At 48.0% G+C, this 24,692-nt stretch overlaps 11 protein-coding genes across 11 annotated transcripts; 5 read left to right on the top strand and 6 right to left on the bottom strand.

Annotated features, from left to right (window-relative positions):
* Positions 1-436: 436 nt before the first annotated feature.
* On the top strand, positions 437-4,965 carry EDB93DRAFT_1144088 (CPSF A subunit region-domain-containing protein). Its single transcript, XM_041449424.1, has 13 exons — positions 437-703; positions 760-1,151; positions 1,206-1,493; positions 1,546-1,724; positions 1,776-2,137; positions 2,192-2,604; positions 2,650-2,891; positions 2,941-3,153; positions 3,315-3,483; positions 3,535-3,654; positions 3,709-3,915; positions 3,966-4,091; positions 4,143-4,965. Exons 1-13 carry the CDS (start codon positions 478-480, stop codon positions 4,845-4,847), a joined length of 3,642 nt encoding a protein of 1,213 aa, XP_041307945.1. The 5' UTR covers positions 437-477; the 3' UTR covers positions 4,848-4,965.
* EDB93DRAFT_1144085 (OsmC/Ohr family) lies at positions 4,945-5,910 on the top strand. Its single transcript, XM_041449423.1, has 4 exons — positions 4,945-5,149; positions 5,222-5,381; positions 5,446-5,630; positions 5,693-5,910. Exons 1-4 carry the CDS (start codon positions 5,039-5,041, stop codon positions 5,750-5,752), a joined length of 516 nt encoding a protein of 171 aa, XP_041307944.1. The 5' UTR covers positions 4,945-5,038; the 3' UTR covers positions 5,753-5,910.
* Positions 5,911-5,963: 53 nt separating this feature from the next.
* Positions 5,964-7,860, bottom strand: EDB93DRAFT_1240450 (malate synthase; the record flags this gene model as incomplete). The annotated part of the gene is made up of 6 exons (XM_041451757.1): positions 5,964-6,434; positions 6,489-6,693; positions 6,745-6,879; positions 6,941-7,270; positions 7,373-7,460; positions 7,512-7,860. The coding sequence occupies 6 exons, from the start codon at positions 7,858-7,860 to the stop codon at positions 5,964-5,966; spliced, it is 1,578 nt and encodes a 525-aa protein (XP_041307943.1).
* A 260-nt stretch (positions 7,861-8,120) lies between these two features.
* Positions 8,121-8,941, bottom strand: EDB93DRAFT_1240449 (WRB/Get1 family; the record flags this gene model as incomplete). Its single annotated transcript, XM_041451756.1, has 5 exons — positions 8,121-8,179; positions 8,245-8,325; positions 8,383-8,565; positions 8,621-8,801; positions 8,858-8,941. 5 exons carry the CDS (start codon positions 8,939-8,941, stop codon positions 8,121-8,123), a joined length of 588 nt encoding a protein of 195 aa, XP_041307942.1.
* Positions 8,942-9,555: 614 nt separating this feature from the next.
* On the bottom strand, positions 9,556-9,808 carry EDB93DRAFT_1084837 (ribosomal protein L39e; the record flags this gene model as incomplete). Its single annotated transcript, XM_041445860.1, has 3 exons — positions 9,556-9,603; positions 9,653-9,698; positions 9,750-9,808. Coding segments are annotated over 3 exons (153 nt in total), but the record flags the coding sequence as incomplete, so codon positions are not given.
* A 200-nt stretch (positions 9,809-10,008) lies between these two features.
* EDB93DRAFT_1144079 (uncharacterized protein) lies at positions 10,009-10,817 on the top strand. Its single transcript, XM_041449422.1, has 5 exons — positions 10,009-10,216; positions 10,278-10,318; positions 10,373-10,404; positions 10,457-10,555; positions 10,608-10,817. Exons 1-5 carry the CDS (start codon positions 10,064-10,066, stop codon positions 10,703-10,705), a joined length of 423 nt encoding a protein of 140 aa, XP_041307940.1. The 5' UTR covers positions 10,009-10,063; the 3' UTR covers positions 10,706-10,817.
* EDB93DRAFT_1226024 (ras-induced vulval development antagonist-domain-containing protein) lies at positions 10,804-12,333 on the bottom strand (the record flags this gene model as incomplete). Its single annotated transcript, XM_041451215.1, has 3 exons — positions 11,811-12,333; positions 11,688-11,759; positions 10,804-11,632 (listed from the first exon to the last, which is right to left on the bottom strand). Exons 1-3 carry the CDS (start codon positions 12,281-12,283, stop codon positions 10,804-10,806), a joined length of 1,374 nt encoding a protein of 457 aa, XP_041307939.1. The 5' UTR covers positions 12,284-12,333.
* Positions 12,334-12,688: 355 nt separating this feature from the next.
* Positions 12,689-13,859, bottom strand: EDB93DRAFT_1084877 (kinase-like protein; the record flags this gene model as incomplete). The annotated part of the gene is made up of 2 exons (XM_041445863.1): positions 12,689-13,752; positions 13,811-13,859. The coding sequence occupies 2 exons, from the start codon at positions 13,857-13,859 to the stop codon at positions 12,689-12,691; spliced, it is 1,113 nt and encodes a 370-aa protein (XP_041307938.1).
* A 586-nt stretch (positions 13,860-14,445) lies between these two features.
* Positions 14,446-17,126, bottom strand: EDB93DRAFT_367102 (glyoxal oxidase). Its single transcript, XM_041456203.1, has 13 exons — positions 16,984-17,126; positions 16,838-16,928; positions 16,727-16,788; positions 16,542-16,669; positions 16,475-16,480; positions 16,347-16,427; positions 16,269-16,299; positions 15,863-16,218; positions 15,630-15,805; positions 15,392-15,571; positions 15,079-15,341; positions 14,907-15,027; positions 14,446-14,854 (listed from the first exon to the last, which is right to left on the bottom strand). Exons 1-13 carry the CDS (start codon positions 17,035-17,037, stop codon positions 14,616-14,618), a joined length of 1,788 nt encoding a protein of 595 aa, XP_041307937.1. The 5' UTR covers positions 17,038-17,126; the 3' UTR covers positions 14,446-14,615.
* A 2,194-nt stretch (positions 17,127-19,320) lies between these two features.
* EDB93DRAFT_1144072 (uncharacterized protein) lies at positions 19,321-22,003 on the top strand. The gene is made up of 5 exons (XM_041449421.1): positions 19,321-19,801; positions 20,294-20,486; positions 20,540-21,349; positions 21,402-21,466; positions 21,520-22,003. Exons 1-5 carry the CDS (start codon positions 19,714-19,716, stop codon positions 21,651-21,653), a joined length of 1,290 nt encoding a protein of 429 aa, XP_041307936.1. The 5' UTR covers positions 19,321-19,713; the 3' UTR covers positions 21,654-22,003.
* A 1,168-nt stretch (positions 22,004-23,171) lies between these two features.
* On the top strand, positions 23,172-23,736 carry EDB93DRAFT_1043789 (uncharacterized protein; the record flags this gene model as incomplete). Its single annotated transcript, XM_041444595.1, has 2 exons — positions 23,172-23,550; positions 23,603-23,736. Coding segments are annotated over 2 exons (513 nt in total), but the record flags the coding sequence as incomplete, so codon positions are not given.
* Between the last annotated feature and the right edge of the window lie 956 nt (positions 23,737-24,692).

Below are 24,692 nucleotides of genomic sequence, written 5' to 3'. Positions count from 1 at the left end.
AAAGTTTGCTCGCAAGTTTCAAGAACCTTACATTCTGTGCGGTGGCGACAAGAGAGTTGGGCCAGTTGCGCACCAGTGCAGCAATTGAGCTTGGACTCTTGAAGACTATGCGGACAAGAAGGTCGACCACCAAAGAAAGGGCAAATGTCGAGAGCGTGTACAAATTAATATCGCTCTCATAGGTCTGTTGGGTGTAAAGGAGTGACAGGTTTTGGAAGTGATCAGAGAGCCAACAATCTGCGACGAGTAGAGAGTGGTCAGCATATTATACATTGCAGCAAGGAGCTCGAAATTTCTTCCATGCAGTCGATAAATGCGAAGTTAGTAACTGCGCAAACAACAGGAGTTGCCAAAATCAAGCAATTATGTCAGCTCAACCGTTGTTCAGCCACAAACCAAACTGGTAAAAATATTGTCCACAGTTTGTTTGCGCGATTTTAGTTCGACCGCGTCGTCGTCGGCTTTGACCACTGGGGGATGCATTTGTATAATTTGACGCTTCAGCCCCCGACGGCAGCTACGCAAGCTATCGTTGGCAATTTCTCTGGCGCACGAACCCAGGAAATTATCATCTCTCGTGGCACTCGACTGGAGCTCTTGCGCCCAGATGTTCAGACCGGTAAACTATCAACAGTCATTGCCTCTGATGTCTTTGGTTCTATTCGCTCTCTAGCAGCTTTCCGTTTGACAGGCAGTACCAAGGGTGAGCCCCCGTACGTATCATCTTTCGTTTTCATCTTATTTATACTCTATTCTCAGACTACGCAATCGTAGGCTCGGATTCTGGCCGCATCATCATTCTCGACTATGACCCGAAATCAAGCAGTTTCGTGAAGCTCCATCAAGAAACCTTCGGCAAGTCTGGAGCGCGACGTATTGTGCCCGGACAATACCTTGCGACCGACCCCAAGGGCCGTAGCGTGATGATCTCAGCAGTAGAGAAGGCAAAACTTGTGTACATCTTGAATCGAGATGCTGCAGCAAATCTTACGATTTCGTCGCCTCTCGAGGCGCACAAAAATAATGCGATCATCCATCATATCGTCGGCCTTGATGTTGGATTTGAGAACCCATTGTTTGCTGCCCTCGAAGTCGACTACTCTGAGTCTGATCAAGACCCTACAGGGGAAGCGTTCAACAATGCAGAGAAGGTGTGTTCGTTGATTATTATTATTTTTGGTATTCGGTGACTGATGAGTTCCCAGATGCTGACGTATTACGAACTTGATTTGGGCCTTAACCATGTCGTTCGAAAATGGAGCGAGCCCACAGATCCACGTGCCAATTTACTCGTTCAAGTCCCTGGCGGCCAAGTCGCATCTACAGATCGTTTTGATGGACCATCCGGTGTTCTGGTTTGCTGTGAAGACCACATAATCTACCGACACATGGACCGACGACAACATCGTGTCCCCATCCCACGAAGACAACATCCTCTGGAAGATCGTCAGCGAGGTATTATCATCGTTACAGCTGTCATGCACAAAATGAAGGTTGGTTTGTTACAGCTTGTCGCTGTCATCTAGATTAATATTTTTTTCGCAGGGTGCTTTCTTCTTCCTCCTTCAAAGCGAGGATGGTGACCTTTTCAAGGTCACAATCGACCATGAAGAGGACGAAGTTAGGGCACTAAAAATCAAGTATTTTGACACTGTCCCTGTGGCGTCCAGTCTTTGTATTCTTAAATCTGGTTTCCTTTTCGTTGCATCCGAGTTTGGGAATCAGTGCGTCTCTCAATTCAACGTCTTGCAAGAAGTTTCTGACATTGATTTTAGTTATTTGTACCAGTTCCAGAAATTGGGTGATGATGACAACGAACCTGAGTTTAGCTCAACATCGTATCCGGGAACCGGAATGGCAAATCCCACCATTGCTTTACCTCATGCACATTTCCGGCCACGACCACTGGATAATCTCGCTCTCGCAGACGAAATAGAATCCCTGGACCCCATCATAGATTCCAAGGTGATGAACCTATTACCAAATTCAGATACGCCTCAAATTTTCACCGCTTGCGGACGTGGAACAAGGAGTTCTTTCAGGACACTTCGCCATGGTCTTGACGTTGAAGAATCTGTTAGCTCAGAGTTGCCTGGTATTCCTAATGCCGTCTGGACAACCAAACGGCGCGAGGACGGCAAGTCTTTGTTTCATAGGTGTCCTGAAGAATATCCGCTGACGTCGCTTGTAGACGAGTTTGATACTTACATTATTCTCTCGTTCGTCAATGGAACTCTTGTCCTTTCCATTGGAGAAACAATTGAAGAAGTCCAGGACACCGGTATCCTGTCATCAGCGCCCACTCTTGCTGTCCAGCAAATTGGTGCTGACGCCCTCCTACAGGTGCACCCACATGGCATTCGTCATATACTTGCGGACCACCGCGTCAATCAGTGGTCGGCTCCTCAAGGAAAGACTATTGTTACTGCTACGACGAACAAACGTCAAGTGGTGGTTGCTCTGAGCTCTGCTGAACTGGTTTACTTTGAACTCGATCTTGATGGGCAGTTGAATGAATATCAAGATAGGAAGGCTATGGGTTCGACTATAACAGCTCTAAGCATAGCTGAGGTACCTGAGGGGCGCCAAAGAACACCCTATCTGGTAAGCTATATTTCTTGAAGTTCTATCCTGTGCTCACATTGCTAGGCTGTCGGATGCGAGGACCAGACCGTTCGAATAGTGTCACTTGATCCAGAGAGCACACTGGAAACGATTAGTTTACAAGCGTTGACAGCACCGCCATCAACTATTTGCATTGCTGACATGTTGGATGCGAGTATCAACAAGACCCAGCCTACTATGTTTGTTAACATTGGTCTCCAAAATGGCGTTCTCCTACGAACAGTACTGGATCCTATCAATGGGCAATTAACTGACACTCGGACTCGGTGGGTTGTTTCACTCATAGGAGAATCATGGCTAATTCCTTACAATCAGGTTCCTTGGGAACCGACCAGTCAGATTGGTTCGTGTTCAAATCCAAGGAAATCCAGCCATCCTAGCGCTTTCGTCCAGATCCTGGCTGAATTACACACATCAAAATCTCATGCATTTCACTCCCTTGATTTTTGATAACTTGGACTATGCATGGAGTTTCTCTGCTGAGCTCAGTCCTGAGGGCCTCATTGGCATAGCTGGCAGTGTTCTTCGGTAAGTGATCCTGTCCATCATGCCCTCTTCAAGATGAGAATAGAGATACCGGATGAACCTCTAAGGAGGACATGCCGAATATTTTTGAATACCAATTGTTCCTACTGAGACTTCCTTGTTCCGTTTTTTTTTCGAATTCACATTGACTACTGCTTCCTTAGGATTTTCCAGATACCAAAACTGGGCATGAAATTGAAGCAAGATTCAATTCCGCTATCCTTGACCCCAAGGAGGTTTATATCTCACCCCAAAAATCGCCACTTTTATCTCATTGAAGGCGACCACCGTGTTTTGAGCGATGAGGCTGCCAATAAACGATTACAGGCCATGGTGAGATTAGTTCTTTACGTTGCGACTAGCACGAATTTATCGTTGTCTCAGACACAAACGGGACAGCATGTTGATCAAGAAATGCTTGACCTACCTCCTGAGATCTTTGGAAGGCCAAAAGCGGCAGCAGGGAACTGGGCTTCCGCAATCCGTATCATCGATCCTGTTGAGGTAAGGCCCGTATCATGACTGAGTGATACCTGAGCTTACATTCACGTTTTGTAGGGCAGAACCGTTTCGACTGTCACACTAGACAACAACGAAGCTGCTTTCAGCCTTGCTTTCGTACCATTTTCTGCACGAAACAATGAGTTACATCTCGTCGTAGGCACCGCGCAGGATACCTTATTGTCTCCACGTTCATGTACCAGTGGTTTCTTGCGAACTTATCGTTTCACTGAGGATGGAGTGGGATTGGAGCTCCTTCACAAGGTGAAGTAATGTATTGACTAATACTTCATTTCGCTGACGCGTTCTTTTAGACAGAGACGGACGATGTTCCCCTTGCTGTCATGGGATTCCAAGGACGCCTGGTTGCTGGCGTTGGAAAGGCTCTTCGGATATATGAGATGGGTAAGAAGAAGCTTTTACGGAAAGCAGAGAACAAAGTAAGCATACATCAACATTGTCAGTCCACTTTACTCACATTCATATTTCAGTCATTTTCTACTGCCATCGTTAGCCTCAACACCCAGGGTTCCCGTATACTTGTGGGCGACATGCAGGAGTCGATCCATTTCGCAGTATACAAGGCACCAGAGAATCGACTACTCATCTTCGCAGATGACACCCAACCCAGATGGATTACTGCGGCGACAATGATAGATTATAACACCGTCGCAGCTGGTGATCGCTTCGGCAACGTATTTGTCAACCGCCTGGACTCGAAGGTCTCTGACCAAGTGGATGACGACCCCACGGGCGCTGGTATTCTCCATGAGAAGGGTATATTAATGGGTGCCCCGCATAAAACCAACATGCTGTGTCACTTCCACGTTGGCGATCTTGTTACCTCCATACACAAAGTGTCACTTGTTGCTGGTGGTCGCGAGGTCCTGCTCTACACTGGCATCCATGGCACTATTGGAATTCTCGTGCCTTTCGTGTCCAAGGAGGACGTCGATTTCATCTCAACGCTAGAGCAACACATGCGTACTGAGCAGGGCAGTCTAGTGGGCCGAGATCACTTGAGCTGGAGAGGCTACTATGTACCAGTGAAGGCAGTTGTTGATGGTGATTTGTGTGAGACATATGCTCGGCTACCAGGGTCGAAGCAGAGTGCGATTGCTGGAGAACTTGACCGCACAGTGGGCGAGGTGCTCAAAAAGCTGGAGCAGTTGCGTGTGACTGCTAGTGGTTTCTAGGTGCTATTAATTGTAGACTGATCATTGTATTATATTCAAATTGAACTATTTTTTATTTCTTGTGGTTTATGTAATTCGATGAGTAGAATGGCATTGTAAGCGATTGCGGGGAGACTCCACGCAATCTAACTCCCACCCGTATCTTTCCTTCAGTCACCCAGAATCTTTTCGAAAGCCAAAGCAGAGCCAGCATGTTGAACATTGGTGCACGTATCGTAAACACATCTCGTATGCGGACAATCCAAGCAACGCGGTCGTACGCGACCAAGGGGGCCGCACCCGTAACCCTCAAGAACCACAAGGTGCTGCTGACTGACTGAATGGTCGTCCTCTCTGACAATAACGTGTCTTTCAACTTAAATGCTCGTGTGCAGTATACTGTCCATGCTACCGCTGCTGGGCAGGGTCGCAAGGGTGAGGTGAAGTCATTGGACGGCGACACCCCTTTCTCTCTGCACCTAGCAATGCCCAAGGCAATGGGCGGAAAGGGCGAAGGAACGAACCCTGAACAACTTTTTGCCATGGGGTACGCATGTGCGTATCCGTTAATATATTAAAATCGCGTGATCTGTACTGAATATATGCGCCATGGACGTAGCGTGTTTCCTCGGAGCCCTGCAGATGATGGCAGGTAAGACGGGAAAGAAGGATGCCGCAAGAAACGCCGTGATCCACACGACCGTGCATCTCGGAGAGGCGGAAGGGCTTGGGGGTTTCGGGTTGGCTGTGGATATAAAGGTCGAGGGCGTGGAAGACGAGGAACTGATCAAGGCTGGCCATGAGGTACATTTCCCCTACTCATGTGTGTTGGGAGTATGATCCGCTGATCGTGGAACTCCTCCCAGGCTTGTCCCTACAGTCGTGCACTTATGCATGGCGCAGTTGTGAATGTTTCTAAGGCATAGGTACACTTTCAGGCTCTAGCCTGAGGAACTGTTTCCATAGTTTTCCCGTGACTTGTTCGCACGTATTCTGATCCTTGAGAACGTTACTGTATGCTGAGATATAGTGCATGCTAGCCATAACACCTTGGCGGCTCAATCATTAATCAGTCGGCATGATACTACAAGTACATTGAGTAAAAATATGTGCGAGAGGTACGCGTCCGCTATACTGTTACAAAGAGCTCCTATACCACTTGTCCTCGACGCCATCAGCCATCGTCAAGTATGGCATCAAGTCACTCGTCAAAAATTCACTTGGCCATTGTTGCCTGATTTGCTCCGTGAGATACTTCTTGGCAATTTTCAAGTGGCCTTCCTTGACGCCCGGGGCGATCTTCTTGATACCGGGCGCCTGCTCCGCGATTATACGGTCAACATACTGCGCGGTAATCTGTTCGCCAGTGTCGATACGTGTGCTGTATTTCACCCACTGCCAAAGCTGTACACGCGCAATCTCAGCCGTAGCCGCGTCCTCCATCAAGTAGTTGACAGGGATGCAGCCGTTGCCGCCGATCCAGGCCCCGCAGTATGCCAGAGCCACAGAGACATTTGAACGGATGCCGTCCTCCGTGACCTTTCCGGGAACTTTGGCATTCAACAAGTCCGCTGCAGCCACTTTCACGTCCTCACGTCTGACGTGGTACTACAACCGGTGCGTGAGCAATAGGAACAGGTAAAACACTACCGCCGTGCGAACCTGGTTAGGACCGAGCATATTTTCGTCAAACGCTTTGAGAGCAATCTGGGTCATAAAGGGATGCGCAATCCAAGTACCATCATGGCCAGCAGTGACCTCACGAATCTTGTCTGCTCGAACCTTCTCCATCGCCAACTCGTTGGCTTGAAGGTTATCCTTGATAGGGATTTGAGCAGACATGCCCCCCATAGCAGCAACCTTCCTCCTAAAAACATAATAAGTATCTATCACCGTGGGCGAACGTGGCAAATGTTACCTGTGGCAAGTTTGGATTAAAAGGCGTACATACGAATCCATAAATGGTACTGCCATAGTAACATCTTTCCTATCTGGTAACACGGCGCTTTTGTCCGCCCTTCGCTTCTTGATGGCGCTAAAAATATAGTCCCATCTAAAAATACACGCGGAAATGAGCGACTGGCATAGTGGACAACCATGTATGGGCTCCTGACCTTCCGCAATTCAATCCAGCAGAGTGGTTTCTGAGCTCGAAGAGAATTTCTTCCATTTGGAACGCCGCTGGAAGTGTCTCGATGAGGACAGTCGCCCTGATTGTGTTGTGAGGTATTCCAACGTAAGACTGAGAGAAGAGGAAGACGTCGTTCCATAGACGGGCTTCAAGATAGTGCTCCATCTTTGGAAGATAAAAGTAGGGGCCTGAGCCGCGCTTGATGAGTTCCTTGGCATTGTGGTAGAAGTAGAGTCCAAAATCAAAGAGAGAAGCTGAGAGAGGGGTATTGTCGATGGTAATACGCGTCTCGTCCAAGTGCCAGCCCCTAGGCCTAGATTGAAATATGAACAATCGGATTGGGAGCTAGAAAAATGTGTAACCTACCGAACGATAAGCACTGCGGGTTTCTCAGACAGCTTGTATTGCTTGCCACCAGGATTCAAAGTCGATCTGACGCCTTATGGCGTCGCGCAAGTTGACTTGACCGTTGATCATGTTTGCGAACGTAGGGGCGCTGGAGTCTGGAAGTGCTATATTAGCGTAATTCCGCACATCGTGGATGACATGCGAACCTTCGAAATCTGCCATAAAGGTCTTCGCACCACAGTTCAGAGCGTTTATTACCATCTTACGGTCAGTAGGACCGGTAATCTCAACGCGTCTGTCTTCAAGACCGGGTGCAGGGGGTGCGCAGTGCCATGAGGGTTCAGCACGGATGTGCGCTGTTTCAGGAGGGAAGTCAAGAGGCACTCCTGAGTCAAACTTGCCCTGCGCAACATCACGCGCAACTAGGAGGCTATGTCTGGTAGACTCGAACGTCCTATGGAGTGCAGCGAGGAAGACAAGTGCACCATCGGTGAGGATGTCAGACTGAGGGTTGGGAATGTCGACCTTTGTGTGGATCTGAACGCCTGCGACCATGTTTGAGAAAGATGAAGGTGAGTGGGTTGTTGGAACGAGATTAGATTGTGTGTTATGTACTAGTCTCGGGACTCCGACATACCGCTTGTCCGACATTCTTCTTTCTGGGCATGTGTTTATTTCTGCAACAACCACGAAATTACGTGAAACTGAAATTGAACACGGAGTACAGACGGTCGGATCCGCGAGACATAAAGCATACAGGTCACCATAAGAACATCAACGCTGAATCTTCTACGGGGATCCGCTACTACTCCTTATCACGAGCTCTTGAAATTGGTCTCCTTTTCAACCGGGATGGCGACGGGTTCCGAAGGTGCTACCCGACGAGGGAAATTTGTGATAAGTATTCGACAATGATGGATATAAGTAGACTGAATTTACCGAGGATATTTTTCACCGTGCGCTCTGCAACTTTAATGACTCTGCGGCAGGCCATTTGCCACACCCCGACGCTCACAGAACCTTGGCGTGGGTCAGTCATTAAGGACTGATCGTGCTAATAACTGTGGGAATGCTGACCTTTAGGTGCGAAAGGGAAGGCCATCCACCAGCCAAGTGGGCCAAGCCAACCAGGAGGCAGGTAGAATACTGCAGCCTTTCTGTACCACCAGCCAACGAAGAATGATAGCCCTGTCGTAAGGACCCACATCAGCATATTGAACTTGAGTGAGAATGCAGTCTTGCTGGACGCAATCTCTCCATCTATGAAACACGTCAGTTCATTGGCATACGTGAACTTGTCGTGGAGCCCACGTACTGAACTTCTCAAGCTCTGCTAGCCCTTTGTCGACACCTCTCTTCAGCTTTGCCCATTTCGCAAATTGGTCCTGCGCGCTCGTTTGTATCAGTTCTTTCTTCGCCGTGAGGAGCTCGGCTTTCAGCTGGCGCTGTCGGGTGTATGAGGCATTCACGAAGAGTCTACTGTAGAGATCCCATGCCTAGAAAGAAAGAAACTGTAAACTCATGGATATGAAGCATTAAGAAGAACACCAACGAATTCAAGGAGAGCAGTTTGGCCAATCCATGAGATGAGCTCGGTCAGAAAGACGAGCGCGAAAATTGTGAAGATGAGCGACATGGTAGATACAAATACGGGCGTCGTAGTTGATGGCAAGGAATTCGAAGAGAGGACGTGTGGTGTAAGTACAGGTAATACTTGAATTGAATTGAATATTGAGCCTTGAAGCAGCAAGTTTCGAAAGGAACCGTCAACACTGCATACAGCCGAACACGTTGGTGCACGCAATACGGCGCTCGCGGCATTCGCCCCGGATCATCATGTTCGCTAATTGGCGGATTGCCGCAACATGGCAGTCTAAGGCTCTGATCTCGCTACTCAATGACAATTACTGTCTTGACGGACATTAACTCAGTTGTACAAAATGATGCAACACCTGTATCAGCGCTCGGAACAATCACATCAGAAGAGAACGTCAAGATATCGTTTGCGTTCTGTCAACTGTGAATCGAGCATAACAGTTGCACTATAGGCGATGAGTCTCAAGGAAAAAAAAACATGACTCAAGGAAGAAAGAAAGGTGATATTTGCATGCGGAGGTGATTGTATAGCCATAATATGCCAATAAGGGGTGATACATGCTGCGTTGCATTGGTGTGGTGCGTCTCTCCGTGTTGTCTCTGCCTCAACTTCACAGCGCCAAAACATCGAGAATGAAAGTAAGGGAAGGCTGCTCAGATGTTGAGCTTTGTGCGCCTCCAGTGACGGCGTTTAGCGTTGTACTGTAAATTATCAGCAACACTCTCGCCCCCCAAGAACACCGGCACATACTTGGATTTTAGAGTCCGTCTTTAGACGGAACCACTGAGGGATAGGCCTGAAATTGGTTGATAACTAGGTTGTAAAGGCATCGATACACCCCACTCACCTGTTCTGACGGCCAGCCTTGGCAAGGATACGCTTCGTTCTGAAGGACTTTTGGGAAGGCTTAAAGCGAATCCACCTGTCAGTACATAGTGCAGTGATTAATGTCAAAACCCACCATTTTTGTCGATGTCGGGGTCGTTCCTCGCTGTGATGAGATGTGATGAAAAATAAGGTTATCGACGTGAACTCACTGTACAGTTGCTGACTCAGCTATGTGCACGGCATTAGCCGTCCTTGTCCCACGCTTCCAGTATCCGAACTGGACACCTCATACATCAATCATACATACGCACCCACACCACCTTTAGTGTTACTATGCAGTTCCTTAAATTTTGGCTCTCCATGTTGGCTTTGGCGGTGTGCGCGCTGGCCGCCGAGCCGCCGAAGGAATTGCAAATTGCAGTCACCTACTTGCCTGATGACTGCCCCGCAACTGCCAAGACTGGTGATGCCATTAAGGTCCACTACGTGAGTTTTGGTTCCCAACTTGTCTACGGGGCGTGACTTCACAATGAGGCATGGAATACAGACTGGGACGTTGTTCTCCGACGGGAGCAAGTTTGATTCAAGGTCAGTAATGTCTTTGTGGGTTGAGGAAGTTCAATTATAATGATCTTCATGTAGTGTCGACCGAGGCCAACCATTACCTATTAAACGTGGGCAGTTCAATTCGCATGCAGGGTGCATTTCTGATCGTTATTTATCCAGTCGGTGTGGGTCAGGTTATTAAAGGATGGGACGAAGGTCTCCAAGGCATGTGCCTCAACGAAAAGCGTACCTTGACGATTCCTTCAGACATGGCTTACGGTTGGTTTATTCCGGTAATCTATGAGGTATATACTCAACCATGCTTCGTTAGGTTCGCGTGGGTTTGGTAGTGTTATTCCTCCACATTCCGCCTTAGTCTTCGATGTCGAGCTTGTTAGCTTGCAGAAAGCTTCTCGTTCAGAATTATAGACAGCTTATAGTCAATAGTCATGCACTGACTGATATTAGCCTTGCCAGCGGATCAAGTACATGTACGCGAAAGTTTTGGATGACCTAAATAACAGCTTTCACTTCTGCTGCACCTGGGGCCCCTTGAGTTTCTCTGTCACGAGCTCACTAAATTCCTCCCTTAGTATAGCCTCCCGTCTCTGCCTCTCATCTTTCTGCAACTTCAATATGCCCCTCTTCTCCTCTGCGCTAATGACTTGGTTCTCCTTCCTCATACGCACTGCGTTCATACGCTTGTGCCGGCTTCCACTCATCACATAGCCAACTGACTCAAATTGAGCAATCTCGTCCGAGGTAAGACCAATTTCACCACGACGTGGAATACGCGTGTCCGTGTCATCTTGCAAAAAGGCGGCCATGGCGCTACCTTCACCGCGAAGTAGAGCACTGCCATAAGCGCGTTCATCGAACTTCTTCATGGTAACCTTGTATAGCGGTTGGGGTCCGACATCCTCATCAGAGTCCTCGTCCATCGCCTCTTCAGAGTGGGATGGGATGGTGGATGGTGGTGGCATAGAGCCAAGCTTCTGATCGACCGAGGACGAAGAGGCAAATGGTGCAGCTGCAGGTTTCTCTACCCATTCGTCCTCGGATGCACGAGGGGGCGATGGGGTACGACTAGGACTTGGGCTGCGAGGGTGGTAGCTCTTGCTTCGCCTGCTTCTCTCTCGGTCTTCTTCCGCACTGTCGTAGCTCCGGTGTTTGCTATGTGCCCGACTCTTCTTCTCCTTCCTCTCCCGTCGTTCAGCCCTGTCCTTCTCTTTCCGCGCACGTTTTCGGTCTTTGCGTTCCTTCCGCCTGCGCTCATTCTCGCTGTCAGATGAGTCAGTAGGGGTTGGTGACCGGTCACGTTTAGATTTGCGTGATTTTGCATCGCGGGAAGGTGAACTAGATGTAATCTGAGTATACCAATTTAATATTGAGCAGCAAAATGAAAACATACAGTGTTCTTGTTGGAGCCTTGGGAGAAGGAGGCCAAATGCTTAGTGTTGAAGCTTCTCTTTGAGCTCGACGACTGTGTTATAGTCAATACATCATTTGCTGATTTCAATGACTAGAAGCGCACCTCTCCAAATACTCGGTCCCCCCACCATACGACCCACCAACATGCGGTGGTCTATCCCTCCCTTGCCGGTTAGGGTACAGATTCTCCTGATTCCGCCACGGAGCCTCAGTAGGTGGAGGCGTCGTAGGACGCTTGTAGTCAGTATATTCAGGGCTTCTTCGACGCCGCTCTCCGCTTCGGTCCCTCTCGCGATCTCGTCCTCGGTCAGCGCTCTTGTCGCGCTGCCGTCTATCGTCATCTCTTTTTCTGACGTCGCCGTCATCCCTGTCCTTAAGCCTACTATCGTCCCTCCTCTTGTCTCTTTCGCGTTCTCTGCTGCGGTCCCGCGCTCGGTTCCTGCCACTGTCTCTTTCTCGCTCACTGTGTCGTGGTGGGCTACGTGTTCGTGGTGAAGGGGAGCGTGCACGTCTGCGATAATTATCCTTTGGGTCTTGTGGGACTAAACCCATGCGTGAGGGATGTACCGTCGCCATGTTTAGTGACACAGGTAAAGGATGGTCAAGGTTGGGCTGTAGAGACAAAACGTGGGAATAAAGCTAATCAGGTCTTGAATACTCCTGATTTAATGTACAAAGCTACGACACAGGGAAAGTGCATGTAAAGTAGAAAAAATCCATTACTCGGTATCAGAACGTAGCTAACCAATATGAAGTATACAGTGATGGGTGTGTGTGGATTGAGTGGTGTCCGGAGATTAGCAATAGTCGTACAGGATGTAAATTTGAGAAGGATATTGACCATCGAGAATGGAAAATACGCAGATACACCGAAGATGCAATCGAACTGCGGTGTTGTGTTGGGGTATCGGCTTGTGAAGCTCGATGGCGTCCATATCGGAGTGAGAGGTTGAAATGGGAGGTGCAAAGTGAATGAAAAACTCATTCGTCCACCAACATCATCATGTCATGCTTTGAAAGCCTTTTCCTGGAGTCACACCGCCTTAGATATTGACGTGCGGACTCCTCGAATACCTCGCACCCCTCAAATAGGCTCTCAGGTACCACATCCTTTCGTTGCTCCCAAGGCTTGAGGTCAACCACCTCGACGCGGTCAATCGCAATGAGTATCATCCCGAAACTGTAGGCATCAGCCAATATCGGATCCTGACACTCCCCGCGGAGGACCTCTGGAGCCGCGAATGGCCTTGTACCTGGGTGTATTTGCTCCACCTTCTTTTGTGGTGCTGCGGCTGCGGTAGACCCTGTCCGTGCAATGTACTGGAAAGGATCTATAGGCTCGTCTGATGGCGGGATGAATACCGAGTCTAGAGACACAGAACGTCCAAAGTCAAAAAGCTTTATGGTATCGGAGGAATGCGTCACTTGAATATTCAGCAGTGAGAGGTCTCCGTGACTCAGTCTAAACGAATGTAGGTGTGTGAGGCCGTCGAGGAGCTGGTTGTGAAAGTCGATTTTCTTTCGTCGGGTTAAAGCTGGTCTTAAGCGAATGACCTCATATAGTGTTCGTCCGTCGATGTACTCCAACACCATACCAACGTTCTCCAAACATCCTAGAAACGTAGCGATATTCCGGTGTCGAGACACCGTGGTATATACGCGCAGCTCGGCGAGGAATTGTGTTGTCACATCTGATGCATTTGACTGCATCTCTCCATTAATCTCGAGCTGTACGATGTCAGGTTTCTTGACGATGCACTTGAACAGCTCAGAGGCAGAACCTTGTGCCACAGGAGCAAGGTTCGCTGTAGGGTTTGGTGGAGCAGAGTAAGCTGTTGGCGTAGGGAAGGAGAATATCGAATTTGGGTGCCGTGGTGGATTGTAGACAGGTATCGAGGGGTTGGGAGATGGCATTTCTTTTGTTTTTTCTTCCTCGACTTCTCGATTGAAAAGGCCATCGTCTGGTACTACTGCAGTCTCTTCTGATGACGAGAACGACTTGGTAGACGGATGCACTGGCTTCTCGTCTTCCTGATCTAGCTCGACTACAATTGCGACAGAGAAGTCAAATATCAATGACATATGCAAACCGTAGCGACTTACCCATCCACCAGTTCTTCTTTGATGTCAGCGTCACCCTCTTGACATGCATTTTGGCGGATTGCATTAGAGATGACTGTGGCAGACGTGGAGCAGGGGATGGATATGCTTCAAGTATAGTTGTAGGAGCCCGTGATAATGGCTGCTGTAAACGTTGCATGCTGGCACGAACGTGAATTGAGTATTTATACCAGTGGTACTTGGCAGACGAGTTAAGATAATCAAATTGCCTTATTTCGGTACTATCTTTTCGCCGCACTAATAACGTTAACGTTATATAAAGCTTTGACTTTCTCCGCAATCTTTATTTACATTCAAGGCGTGTTCTAGACTATGCAAAGCACTGGCACCTTCACTAGTCACTGCTTGCACGAGGACTCGGAAAAGTTGGCTCAAGTGTCTTGAACTCATAATCTCAAACCTACTAGTATCTTGGCACGATCCGAATGCCGGCAGCCCTCGAATCATCGAGGCATATTACGAATAAATACACAGGTGTTCTGTGGAAGTGATCACAACAGTCTAGTAGAGAAATAATGTAGGAGAGAGAAGCTGGCGTGCGTGATACGTACCTCGAGAATGGAGGTACAAACAAACGAGAACAAGAAACATATAATGTAGATCACGTAAAAGGTCCAATGAAAAAGGAAGCTGAGTATGGTCCACGTCAAGTCCATGTACACGACTGGGTATACGATGCGTATCTAAAAAGTCATGCAAAAGTATCGAAAAGATCGTAAAGGCATCGAAAAAATGCAAAGTATCATGCAACAGCGCAGCAAAAACGAGGCGTACCAGCTTCGCTAGTTCAAAAAAGCAAGATAGCGGAGACCACTCCAACGTATTTTATCATAGAGACCAACCAACTTCTGGCAGAATGAATCAAAAAGCTTGTACCAGAAACCTGCTTTTGTGCCGACTGCTGTGGAGTAATGGTCGAGTTTGGAAGGTTTTGCACAGGCATCATCGACTGTTTCTCAATATTGCCAGAGCCGCACATAACCTGAATACCGACGGAAGGGACATCATCAACAACAACGAATAGCACTACCGGAAACTTAGTCATCCAAAAATCATGGGAGAAGATTCAAAGACGCACATGCGGGGCCGGGAGGCATGATGGCTGCGTTGGGAGGCAACTGATTTACATGAAGAATTGCGCTTCCATCTCTGTTTCCTGTAAAGGAGCTCTGCAATTGTACCGAGCGCATGCCCATGTTCTGTAGCGGATGATTAATCAATTATGAAATGAGTAACTGAGTCTGTCGCACCATTGTATGCGTAGAGAACCCAGTCCTCATAACAACAACTTTCGCTGTTTGGACGCTGTCCGCGTTACCAAAAAGGTCTGCTAGCGTCAACGAAACATTGAAATAGGAGCCGCCGTAAGATAGCTGATTCGGAAGTCCTTGAGGTTCTGGCCGACGTTGGTTATAATATGAAGGATAGAAGCGCTCAATTCGATATTCGGTAGGATAGGGGGCGGTGATATTCACGTCACTGTTGGGATTCGAACCTGCCACGAAGACGGAGCCTAGAAAAAGAATTAGCGAAGCTCAGGTGTGACTACTATATTAACACTACCATCTGGAAGTAAGGTAGCCGTGGAGTGATACATGCGTGGAATGGTACTCGAAGAAATTCCATAAAGAGACCAGCGTTTGGTAGCTGGTGCCTTTGGATCATATATGAGCGGCGTCAAGTGTGGCTGGTCAGCGTATGACTGGCCAATATTAAAACTCGAGTTTCCGTAGCCAGCAGTACCTGAAAGTCAAGGAAAAGCACATCACAAGATGAATATTGGAAACTTTCTGGCACTAACCTGTCTTCGCGCCGTTCAAACACAAGATTCTTCCATCAGGAAGTAAAATCAAGTTTCCCATCGTTCGACCTTCCGGCAGGGCATCTAACTCAACGTAATTCGGTGACTGGTCGGGGGTGATCCGTACACACGAAGAAGAAGCCGGCCAGTGAGCGATGTCCCAGGTTTGGGACCATCTGCATTCGTATATCAATAATTGAACTGAGGACATACGGCCTAGAATCTGGACTCACTGCTCAGTACGAATGTTACTACCACCACAGAACATGATCGACGCCGTGTAGTTGTTGTCTGGAGTCAACGGTAACATCGTGCTTCCGGCACTAGCAGGATATACACGGACAGCATCTGGCATGTCCTGCAATGGAGTCTCCTTGTTTTGGTCCATATCAAGCAAGACCGTTTTCCAGCCGGACTGGACGAACAGTTTCCCAGATGGAAGGAGCCATATAAGAGGGTACAAGTTTGTAGGGAGTGTGTTCTGAAGGATGGGCGAAAGAATTGGCTGACCACGACTAGGAAAGAACTCGTACGTGGGATTGGTTTGTCCTGCATCGCTAACATAGCCTCCCCATGTGCATCCTCCAGCCTATGGAGGTTGACGGATAAAAAATACACCGAAGTGTGAAAAAAACGTACAATGATGATACTTCCGTCCTGGAGCGTTTCACTGCATTGCGATATTAGTGTGGATGACACGTCGGCAAAGACACTCACAGGCTAGGATACCAACGCCTTGTCGTCATGGGTGCAACCAAGAACCAATCGCAGTCACCGCTATCGCACGGGTTGAGCATCCTAAAATGGCTCAGAATGATTTGCCATGTCAGACAGAAAGTTCGTACCGAATACTGAATTGCAGCGTGGCATGATGATTAGTCTGATATATTAAGGAAAAAAACGACTGCATACGATTGCCCACCATCCGGATCGTAGTAGGGACCTCCGCCGAGTTGGCTCGCGGCAGGATCACCGCCATAAGTTACCGCCTGATTCCCGCCAACATTGAGCCACGTCCCGTTACCCAAAACGCTTCCTCCCTAACAGATTGTCATAAATTTTTATGCGGATGAAGGAAGAAAAAAGAATAAGCTTACCGCGCAGAAAGTGTTTGTGACAATATTCATGGGACGCGTTTGTTTCGAGCTAGCGGACCACTCTAGAGACCGTCAGCATAGTAGAACTAAAAGTCGCGGAATAAAAGAAACCTGCAGCCCACGCAGGGTGTCCATTGATTTGCGTTGGGTTGTTTTCTGTTTTGTCGACGATATAGACCTTGTCTTCAGTTCCCAAGAACGCCTAAGGTCGAATGTTAGTCAAGTGAAGTGAAGCAGCGACTGGCGAGCTGACGTACCTGTTGGCCACTGCCGATACTATTGCCAACGAGCTCAAACGCGTTGACCTTCATAGCCTGTTTGGGTTGACCAGGTGCGTTTCTCGCCGCAAGGATATATCCGGCAGCGCAAAGAAGGCATAACGCGAGTTTAGATACTGTCTGCTTCAGAGAAGTAAGCAGAAGCATCGTGAGATGGGCGGGGCGGAGAAAAAAGACAGCTGACCTAGACATTGTACCAATACGACATATATAAGACTTTAAGTTTTGAACAGTATTCCAGGCATTGTCGATCACCAGTCACTAGCACCGACCAGCCGACGTTTTGCCGTCTCGGAATTACAATTGCAGGCGCTTGTGCTTTCGTCTGCAAGACAACACCTTTTGTTGCTAAGAGCTTTGAAATAGCGGCGGTAGACCTGTAAAGTAGTACTAGTACGTGAATGCCCGCCAACTTGACAAGTTGAATCAATACCGAAATGGAGGCAGGAATGTGCATATCGTTCATATTTTTTGTAGTCCTCTAGTCGTTTCCTACTAGCCCATGGCCTCCAGCAGGACACGATCCATATGGTTTCCGTTCGAAGGGGCAACGATTTAAGGATACATTGCATTTTACCTGATGCAAGATTTCAATCAAAAGCAGATCTGGACCTAGCTAGAGCATTTCAGAGCACTCTAGAATACCTTTCAAAAGAGATTTTACTGGGGGTGGTAATCTTCGTTGATAGAATGATTCAAAATTCACATATAATACTTACTCAGTACTACACGTAAACGTCCTCCACATTCGGTTTTCTCACTGCCCTTCTTGTCAGTATCGCAGAAAAGCGATTAATGCATAAAACTGGACCACTTTGGAGGCCGCGCACGATGGAGCTAAGTGGCCCTTCCAGATGCGTTGAAACTTGAGTATCACCAGATGCATTCCGATCTGATCCCTCCGCATTGTAATTCCTCAAGGTCACGAGTAATAGAAGACATTGGCGCGTTTCACAGGAACCTGAAGGGAGAACGCCGGTCCAAGGCTCTGGTAACAAAACCCAGTTGATGCACGGATCTCATAGCAAAATTCCCTTCAAGGATGGGCATGCTGGCATCATTCATTCATTGAACAGGCAGGGAAATTCCGGTAATGAGAGAGAAGACCTTTCCAAGGGTATCCCCACAATGTCCTGTCGGCTCCTCCCGGAATCACAGGCGATCTACCTGGAACTTCCGATCAAAATATGGTTCCGCGCCGTTCTGTCGGGAGCCTCTTGCCGTTCCACAACTGAAGTCATGATCGGTACGTAATCAATCACCTCGCCGTTCTGTCGGCTTCAGTAGCTAAATGCCATGTACCAGCTGCGTACATAGACAAGCTCCTATAGCTGAAACCTGCTATTATGGCAAGAAGCTAAATATGACACTACGGTGTGCTCGTTTTTGATCTAACACGCGGAGACAAAACGCTACCCAGTGGCATGATTATTGAAAACAATGTTTTCATTGGGGCGGAAAACGCGGGGAATCAGGTGGAATCGAAGAGATGCATAACAGTGTGTCGGAACACAGAAATATGACTTCCACGCTGATTTCGAAGTGGCGACCCATCTTGAACTCATGCTGCATCAACATTGAGTGCTTCCCTATTTCCGCCTCCCGGTACTGTCTGTTACACTCCTTGTCGAGTGTCTCCATTTAGCTGATAATTCAACGTAGTTACCACGACCAGCCAGCCACAAACCCTGAGCTTGGCGCCAAGGTAATACATGTCACATAAAGTGCTCAATCACTCAGCGGGCGAAACCTGCGTATCCAAGAAGGACCTTCAGTATTCCATACATATGTCGACATCCTCCTCCGAGGCATCTATTTGATATCGGTGTCTTCCCAGATCAAACATCCAAGGAGCGCCGCGGTCTCCATTTAACGAAACTCGTGCTTGACTTGTGAAGCTATATCATGCACTCGTGATACGACTTGCCTGTCGAAAACCCACGAGCTACACCGTTGACGGATGTGCGCGTAGATGATACACAAATTTTAATTTCTGATTGTCTGCAGTGTAAAAGGACGAGCAGTAGACAATCTGTAATATGCGAACCGGGGTAGGTTCCTAAGTCCGCAGAGAAGTTGAATATTGGCACGAGATTCATAGCAAGTACGCACACAACTGTAAACCTAAATTTGGAAAAGGAGCGAACATGTTCTAGGAACCTACATCATGATGGAGTTAATGTTCTCATGCTTCCCTTTGGAATAAATGGAGTAGCAGTCATGAAAAAGTATCAGCCTAGGAGCTTAAAGAATTCACCTTGCCAGCAAAATCAAATACTAGTCACTGGATATTGATCCCATATAACCTTGAACCTACAACTATCAGATCTTCCGGGCGTGTCTTGCTCATTTAAATCGGCAAATACCGGCTTCGGTAGCCCACATTAAAGTCAAGCTCTCTGCCTAAATGCAGTGCCATCATGACTAAGGTGTGACGTCGTCTCACGCCACCTATCATCTACTCCACCCCCGCTATACAAATGCTGCCACCTTTGCCGCATATACATGAACTACCACCTACTTGGCGATTGAATGTGACAAAGCCGCACAATAATATCATTTCCTCCCGCTTTGCTTCTTTTTACCGATCTCGACTCGTTCTGACGGCCTGCTGAACGCATAAATCATCCAGCATCGATCTTCAGACTACGCCCATCGTTTGTTCAATAGACACTCTGTCGACATACCTCCGACGTCCTACTTCTGACCATGCGCGACAATGGTGACATATCGTCTGGTGCTCCCCCTAATTCAGAGAAATCTACAGTCTCCCAGAATCATAAACGTGGTATATCAGGTAAGAACTAGTCACGACTCACTTTCAATTGGCTTTTTTATATTGCTTTTGCTTCCTTGGGATCTGCTCATCGACCATGATTTTCATTTCGTTCTCTTTGTATATTACAATCGTGGTGGTCCTCGATGCCGTTTCTCACTCAAACGACTTCTCCTGCCACTGGTCTTGACTATTCTAGTCAGCCATGTCAGCGTCGAGCGATTCTCTTTGGTTTCAGCTCGAACCCGCTTTCTTGATTTTTCAGTGCTACTGAGGTGTATCGTCAACACGCTTATTACTTAGTCTCTTATTTGTTTGTGGCACTTTAATCCCCTGCCATTTGTTCGTTCCCATGGGGCTTGTTTCCGGATCTCCCCAGGAACCGGAGATATCCATGCTACCGTCATACGACACGGTTAAAGACATAATGTTGTCTGCTTCTTTCTCAAATTGTCGTAACTTTCAACTCAAATAATAAATTTCGCTGAACTGTTGTCATGTTGATTTTCCTAGAATATCTGCACCTCCCCCGTTCACCACCACCTCCATCTCGTAGGTTGTCCTTTTCGAAGCGACGCACGTCTTTCCATTCGCCTCGAGAGATTCCCCTACCATCCTCCCCGTTGACGTGCTCTTCTCAGCTAGCCAGCTATCCATTCCCCAATACGGCTTCCAACACAATATCACATTCACTTAGCTCGAAAGGGTATATCTTGATGTTTCTCAATCCTTTACCAGAGTCTTACGATATGCCGTCAGTGACGACTTCACAGGATTGGATCATAGTTCTACCGGGTCGCTTCATTTGTCAGCATCAAGACCGTTGCCATCTATCCCATATACGCCACCCAGAATCTCGAGCCCTGACTCATCGCTGGACATGAAGACCTCAGATTCTCCGGGCAGCAAGCAACCCGATACTCCTCATCCTTCCTCAGCAACTAATCACCACCAGTTCTCGCCACATGGTATGGAATCTCAATCTACAGCGGCGCCTATCTTCCCATTCTCACGACCATACTCGTCACCTGACGGTCATTTGTCTATGCAACCTACCAATTGTCACGATGTTAGTTCCACAATGGGGTTGCCACAAACGCCTTACAATCTTCTGCCCCGAATGGATGGTCCGGTAGCTGTCGCTTCGCCCTCCCCCGGTGACAGCCAGTCACCGTCAGAGGTATCCGAGCAAACGCTGCCCTTGCGTCCGCAAACCAATGCAGTTCCCAATGATCTGCAAATTCAACGCCTTCCTCTGTCCAATGTACCCCGTTTCTCGCAGGCAGGTTGGCCATGTGCACCTATCCCATTGTCGCCTTCTCCGCCTGAGGACCAAATGCAACCGCCTGCATCATCTTCTAATGAAGGCTTGTATCCTGCTCCCGAGGCACCAGTGATTTTGACACCGCCGACACAAGCTGAACGCTGCGGGGAAGATGCCACTAAACGTGCTCCGTACGACTCGTTTCTTTGTCATGGCCCTCCCCCAGATACTTGGATAGTCGTAGAGACTTCGTCGTCGGAGTATCGGCTGGTCGTGCGACTCCCTGGCTTCAGAAGGGATGCCATGTGAGTTGTTGATGGTTTGTACTTCCCGGGAAGTGTGTTGATTACTTTTCAGTACGATCGCTACCCGCAGGAGCCGCATACTTCACGTCGTTGCTGATTCATGGGAGCCTGAAGGCGGTAAGCTGTAGATCTTTGTATTCAATTTATGACGTGCTTATTTCCTAATGCAGGGCACTTTGAACGTCGCGTATTATTCGGATATGACGCTGATCTGGCGCAAGTGCGCGCCGAATTTGACGGGCAGATCCTTCGTATCATCGTTCCTCGGCGTATTCCGGCAGTTTCCTGGTATAACCATCAGTAAATTATATTGTGATCGAGCATTAATATCATCGTATAACTTGCCCATCCGTGACTTTATCGCGCCGTATATCTTCATCTAGCATGGCATTTCTTTGGATCCATCCACCGAAGATATGTTCACTTCCGTTTCTACTTCCACCTGTACAATATAGTACTCATCCATTTTCTCTTGTTGATATTTATTTTCTTAACCTTGATGCCAACATTGCCAAGGAAGTCAACTTAACATGATAGGCTCTAAGCATTAGCTATCTTTCTACCACATCTTCATTTACTTATTTACTCACCACTTCATCCCTACTGCATGTTCCAGGTCCCCTAGTCGAATGTCTAGTCTCGTCACCAGCCGCCTTGTCATTGTGTGAGCTCAGACAGGGTGTTCAAACTCCGAACACAGCCAAATTAGGTAACCGTTGTATTGGTAAGATGGCGACTCGGTCTGAGTCGCCGAGTATCAAACGAACAAAAGTACATATTCCGTGATTAATATCAGCGAAATACTACATTCTGATATGTAGCGAGACACAGTGAGGGGATTAAGCAAAAATCTCCTTGCACAATGATGCCAGTTCTCTCAAAACTTCGTTTGACTGTGGAGAAGTTAACCTGGGCGATCTCGTACTACACCGCACTGAAGAAAGTCTTGGCCGTAAACCATTCACATGGCGACTTTGGGCGGCTGCCACAGTTCTCGAGGGCTGTTTGAGGAAAGTGCCTTACACTGTATTACCCAGCACATCTCCTAGTCACTGCCGCTCTGTGTAAGGCGACTCCCCACCTGCGTTAGCGAGCCATTGCTCGCGCCGAGTCGCGCGACGTCGTACTCGTGTAAGTGGCGTGTTCTGGAGCTTGAATGCTGCTCACCTCCATCCAGTACGACAGAATCCTCCGCGGCTAACTTGAATATCGCCAAGCAAGGTACAAATTTTTTTTTTAGCCAAGATCAGACAAGAACGTTCTGAGTCTGAAGAGTTATAATAATTGAGCCTGCATAGCCGCCTTATCTCGAGGCCGTGATGATGAAAGGTACATCACCTCTTGCAGATTACAGCCTTGGCAGGCCTCTCACGTCCAACCCCTTTGCGAGTCCAGGCCCTCAACGATTCAAGCCCCTCCGGTCAGTGCGAAACGCGAATTTTAGTTCGATTCCTTCGCCATTGATGTTTGCTTCATATTCAGGTATATGTTCTGCCAGACGGGCAACCACAGATCGTCAAAACGAGTAGGCATGGGAACACCCGATGTGGACGGGAATGTGGATTCATCTATCTGTCAATCTGAGCGTTCATTGAGGCGTCGTTCTATTTTTGGTTCAGACATAGAAGTTGTCCAGTCCTTCAGGCATTTACCATCTTATGCGGAGTGAAGCGGAGGTTTTCTCCTCATCTCGAGCGCGGATATAAACATACATTTTTCGGCTCCCTAATCGCTGATAACTCACCTACCCACCTCCTCTACTATATCCTCCCCGCGATATCGTGACAGCCCTACCATGCCATCATCCAAACATAATCAGGTTCCTGACACACGTACTCCTGTATACATTGACATTTTACCAGAGTCTAATTCACGCTGGAGCTCATCCTCGTCATATTCACGTAACCTATCTTCTCTTTACAAGTCCCATCGAAGCGGAATTGCGCTCCACCCCTCCTCGAACACACCGCGTCGCATCAGGGATATTGATCCTACTGTAACTTTCATTTCGACCTCTGTCGTCATTGCCAAGTCATCCTATATTGTATTATTGGATGGCGCACCCATACACAGCGAGGACACGAAGCTCGAATGTATTGGACCATATCTCACCGATTCTGCGAACCCATCGGATGATGGTCTACTGCTCTACAGCACAGCTTTAGTTCCCAGGTATTGGGAATTCCTGTGCAAATCCCCAGGTCCGTACTTTATGACCTCGATACACAACAGACGTATGATTATTCCCCAAAGACCCCACCGTATACACCATCCTTCATGACGTGTACCGTCCTGAAGACCCAGCACCTTATTTGCCAAGGTGCATAGGCCGTCGACGCCCAGTTGTTATCTTCTCCGCTATATACTACTTCCGGTCTCCAGTCCCCATACGCACGTCCCCATCTTCTGTGACATCACGCTGCGCATATCAAGCCAATTCACCTTTCATCGTAAACACGGCTCGTGGTTATCATGATTTACCGGAACCCATCTATCCACAAAAACACCCTATGAGTCCCTGCCTCTCAGATCACGGGAGCCTTCAATCGCACGAAGACAGTTCGCAATATCTGCTGAATGAACAACTCATGCTGGACGTCGATATGGATGATGACGACATCATGATCGACACTCGTGACTCGCCCGAGGCCATATTAAAGGATGTGATGCCACAGTGGTCGGTGTCAGCCTTCCCGGAGGACATTCATGATCATGTGAGTAAACGACTTGACGAGGAATTCTGGTCTTCATATATCTATCAGATCATGTAGGAAAGAGCCAAGGGGCGCACGCGTATAAGTAACGTTGTATTGATGTTTGAAAGCTAGGAATACCTCCACAGTCGAATAGGACTATGTGTAACTTTGTGTCGTTAGCATAACCGTTACGCGAAAAGGCAACAGCTTGTATTCTAGTATCGCGGACGGTATTTATGTAGATCATAGAAACTTTAGTGAGCCGGTGTGCTTAAGCCTTGTACTATGCCCGACATAGGGTCAGCCCGTCTATGAGGCAAGTCGTCGTTAGACGGACTGATAAATCTGGGTTTGACATATTTGACCATCTAAGCTCATACAAGCTCAGGTAACTAAGTACCTCGATCGCTCAAGTGCGCGCGATAAAGCAATCAAAGCAACGATCGTAAACCGTCAGACAATCATAAGCAAGGATAATAAGTGAGTGTACTAAGCTTCGCAGAAGGTCATACAGGGATTCCAAGCCCATCGATCGCACGAACATCCCCAAATTTGACTCTCCACAGATAACGTCTTTTTCTGGGGAGAGTACAAATTTCAGTATGTTCCTCCCATGCTAACTTAGGGTCACAGTCCGATATTTGCGA

Source organism: Suillus bovinus (genome assembly GCF_016758785.1).
Source record: "Suillus bovinus strain UH-Sbo-P2 chromosome Unknown EDB93scaffold_25, whole genome shotgun sequence".
Lineage (NCBI taxonomy): Eukaryota > Fungi > Basidiomycota > Agaricomycetes > Boletales > Suillaceae > Suillus > Suillus bovinus.
Note: the sequence above shows the minus strand (reverse complement) of the source record. Positions and strands in the feature narration are given on the sequence as shown.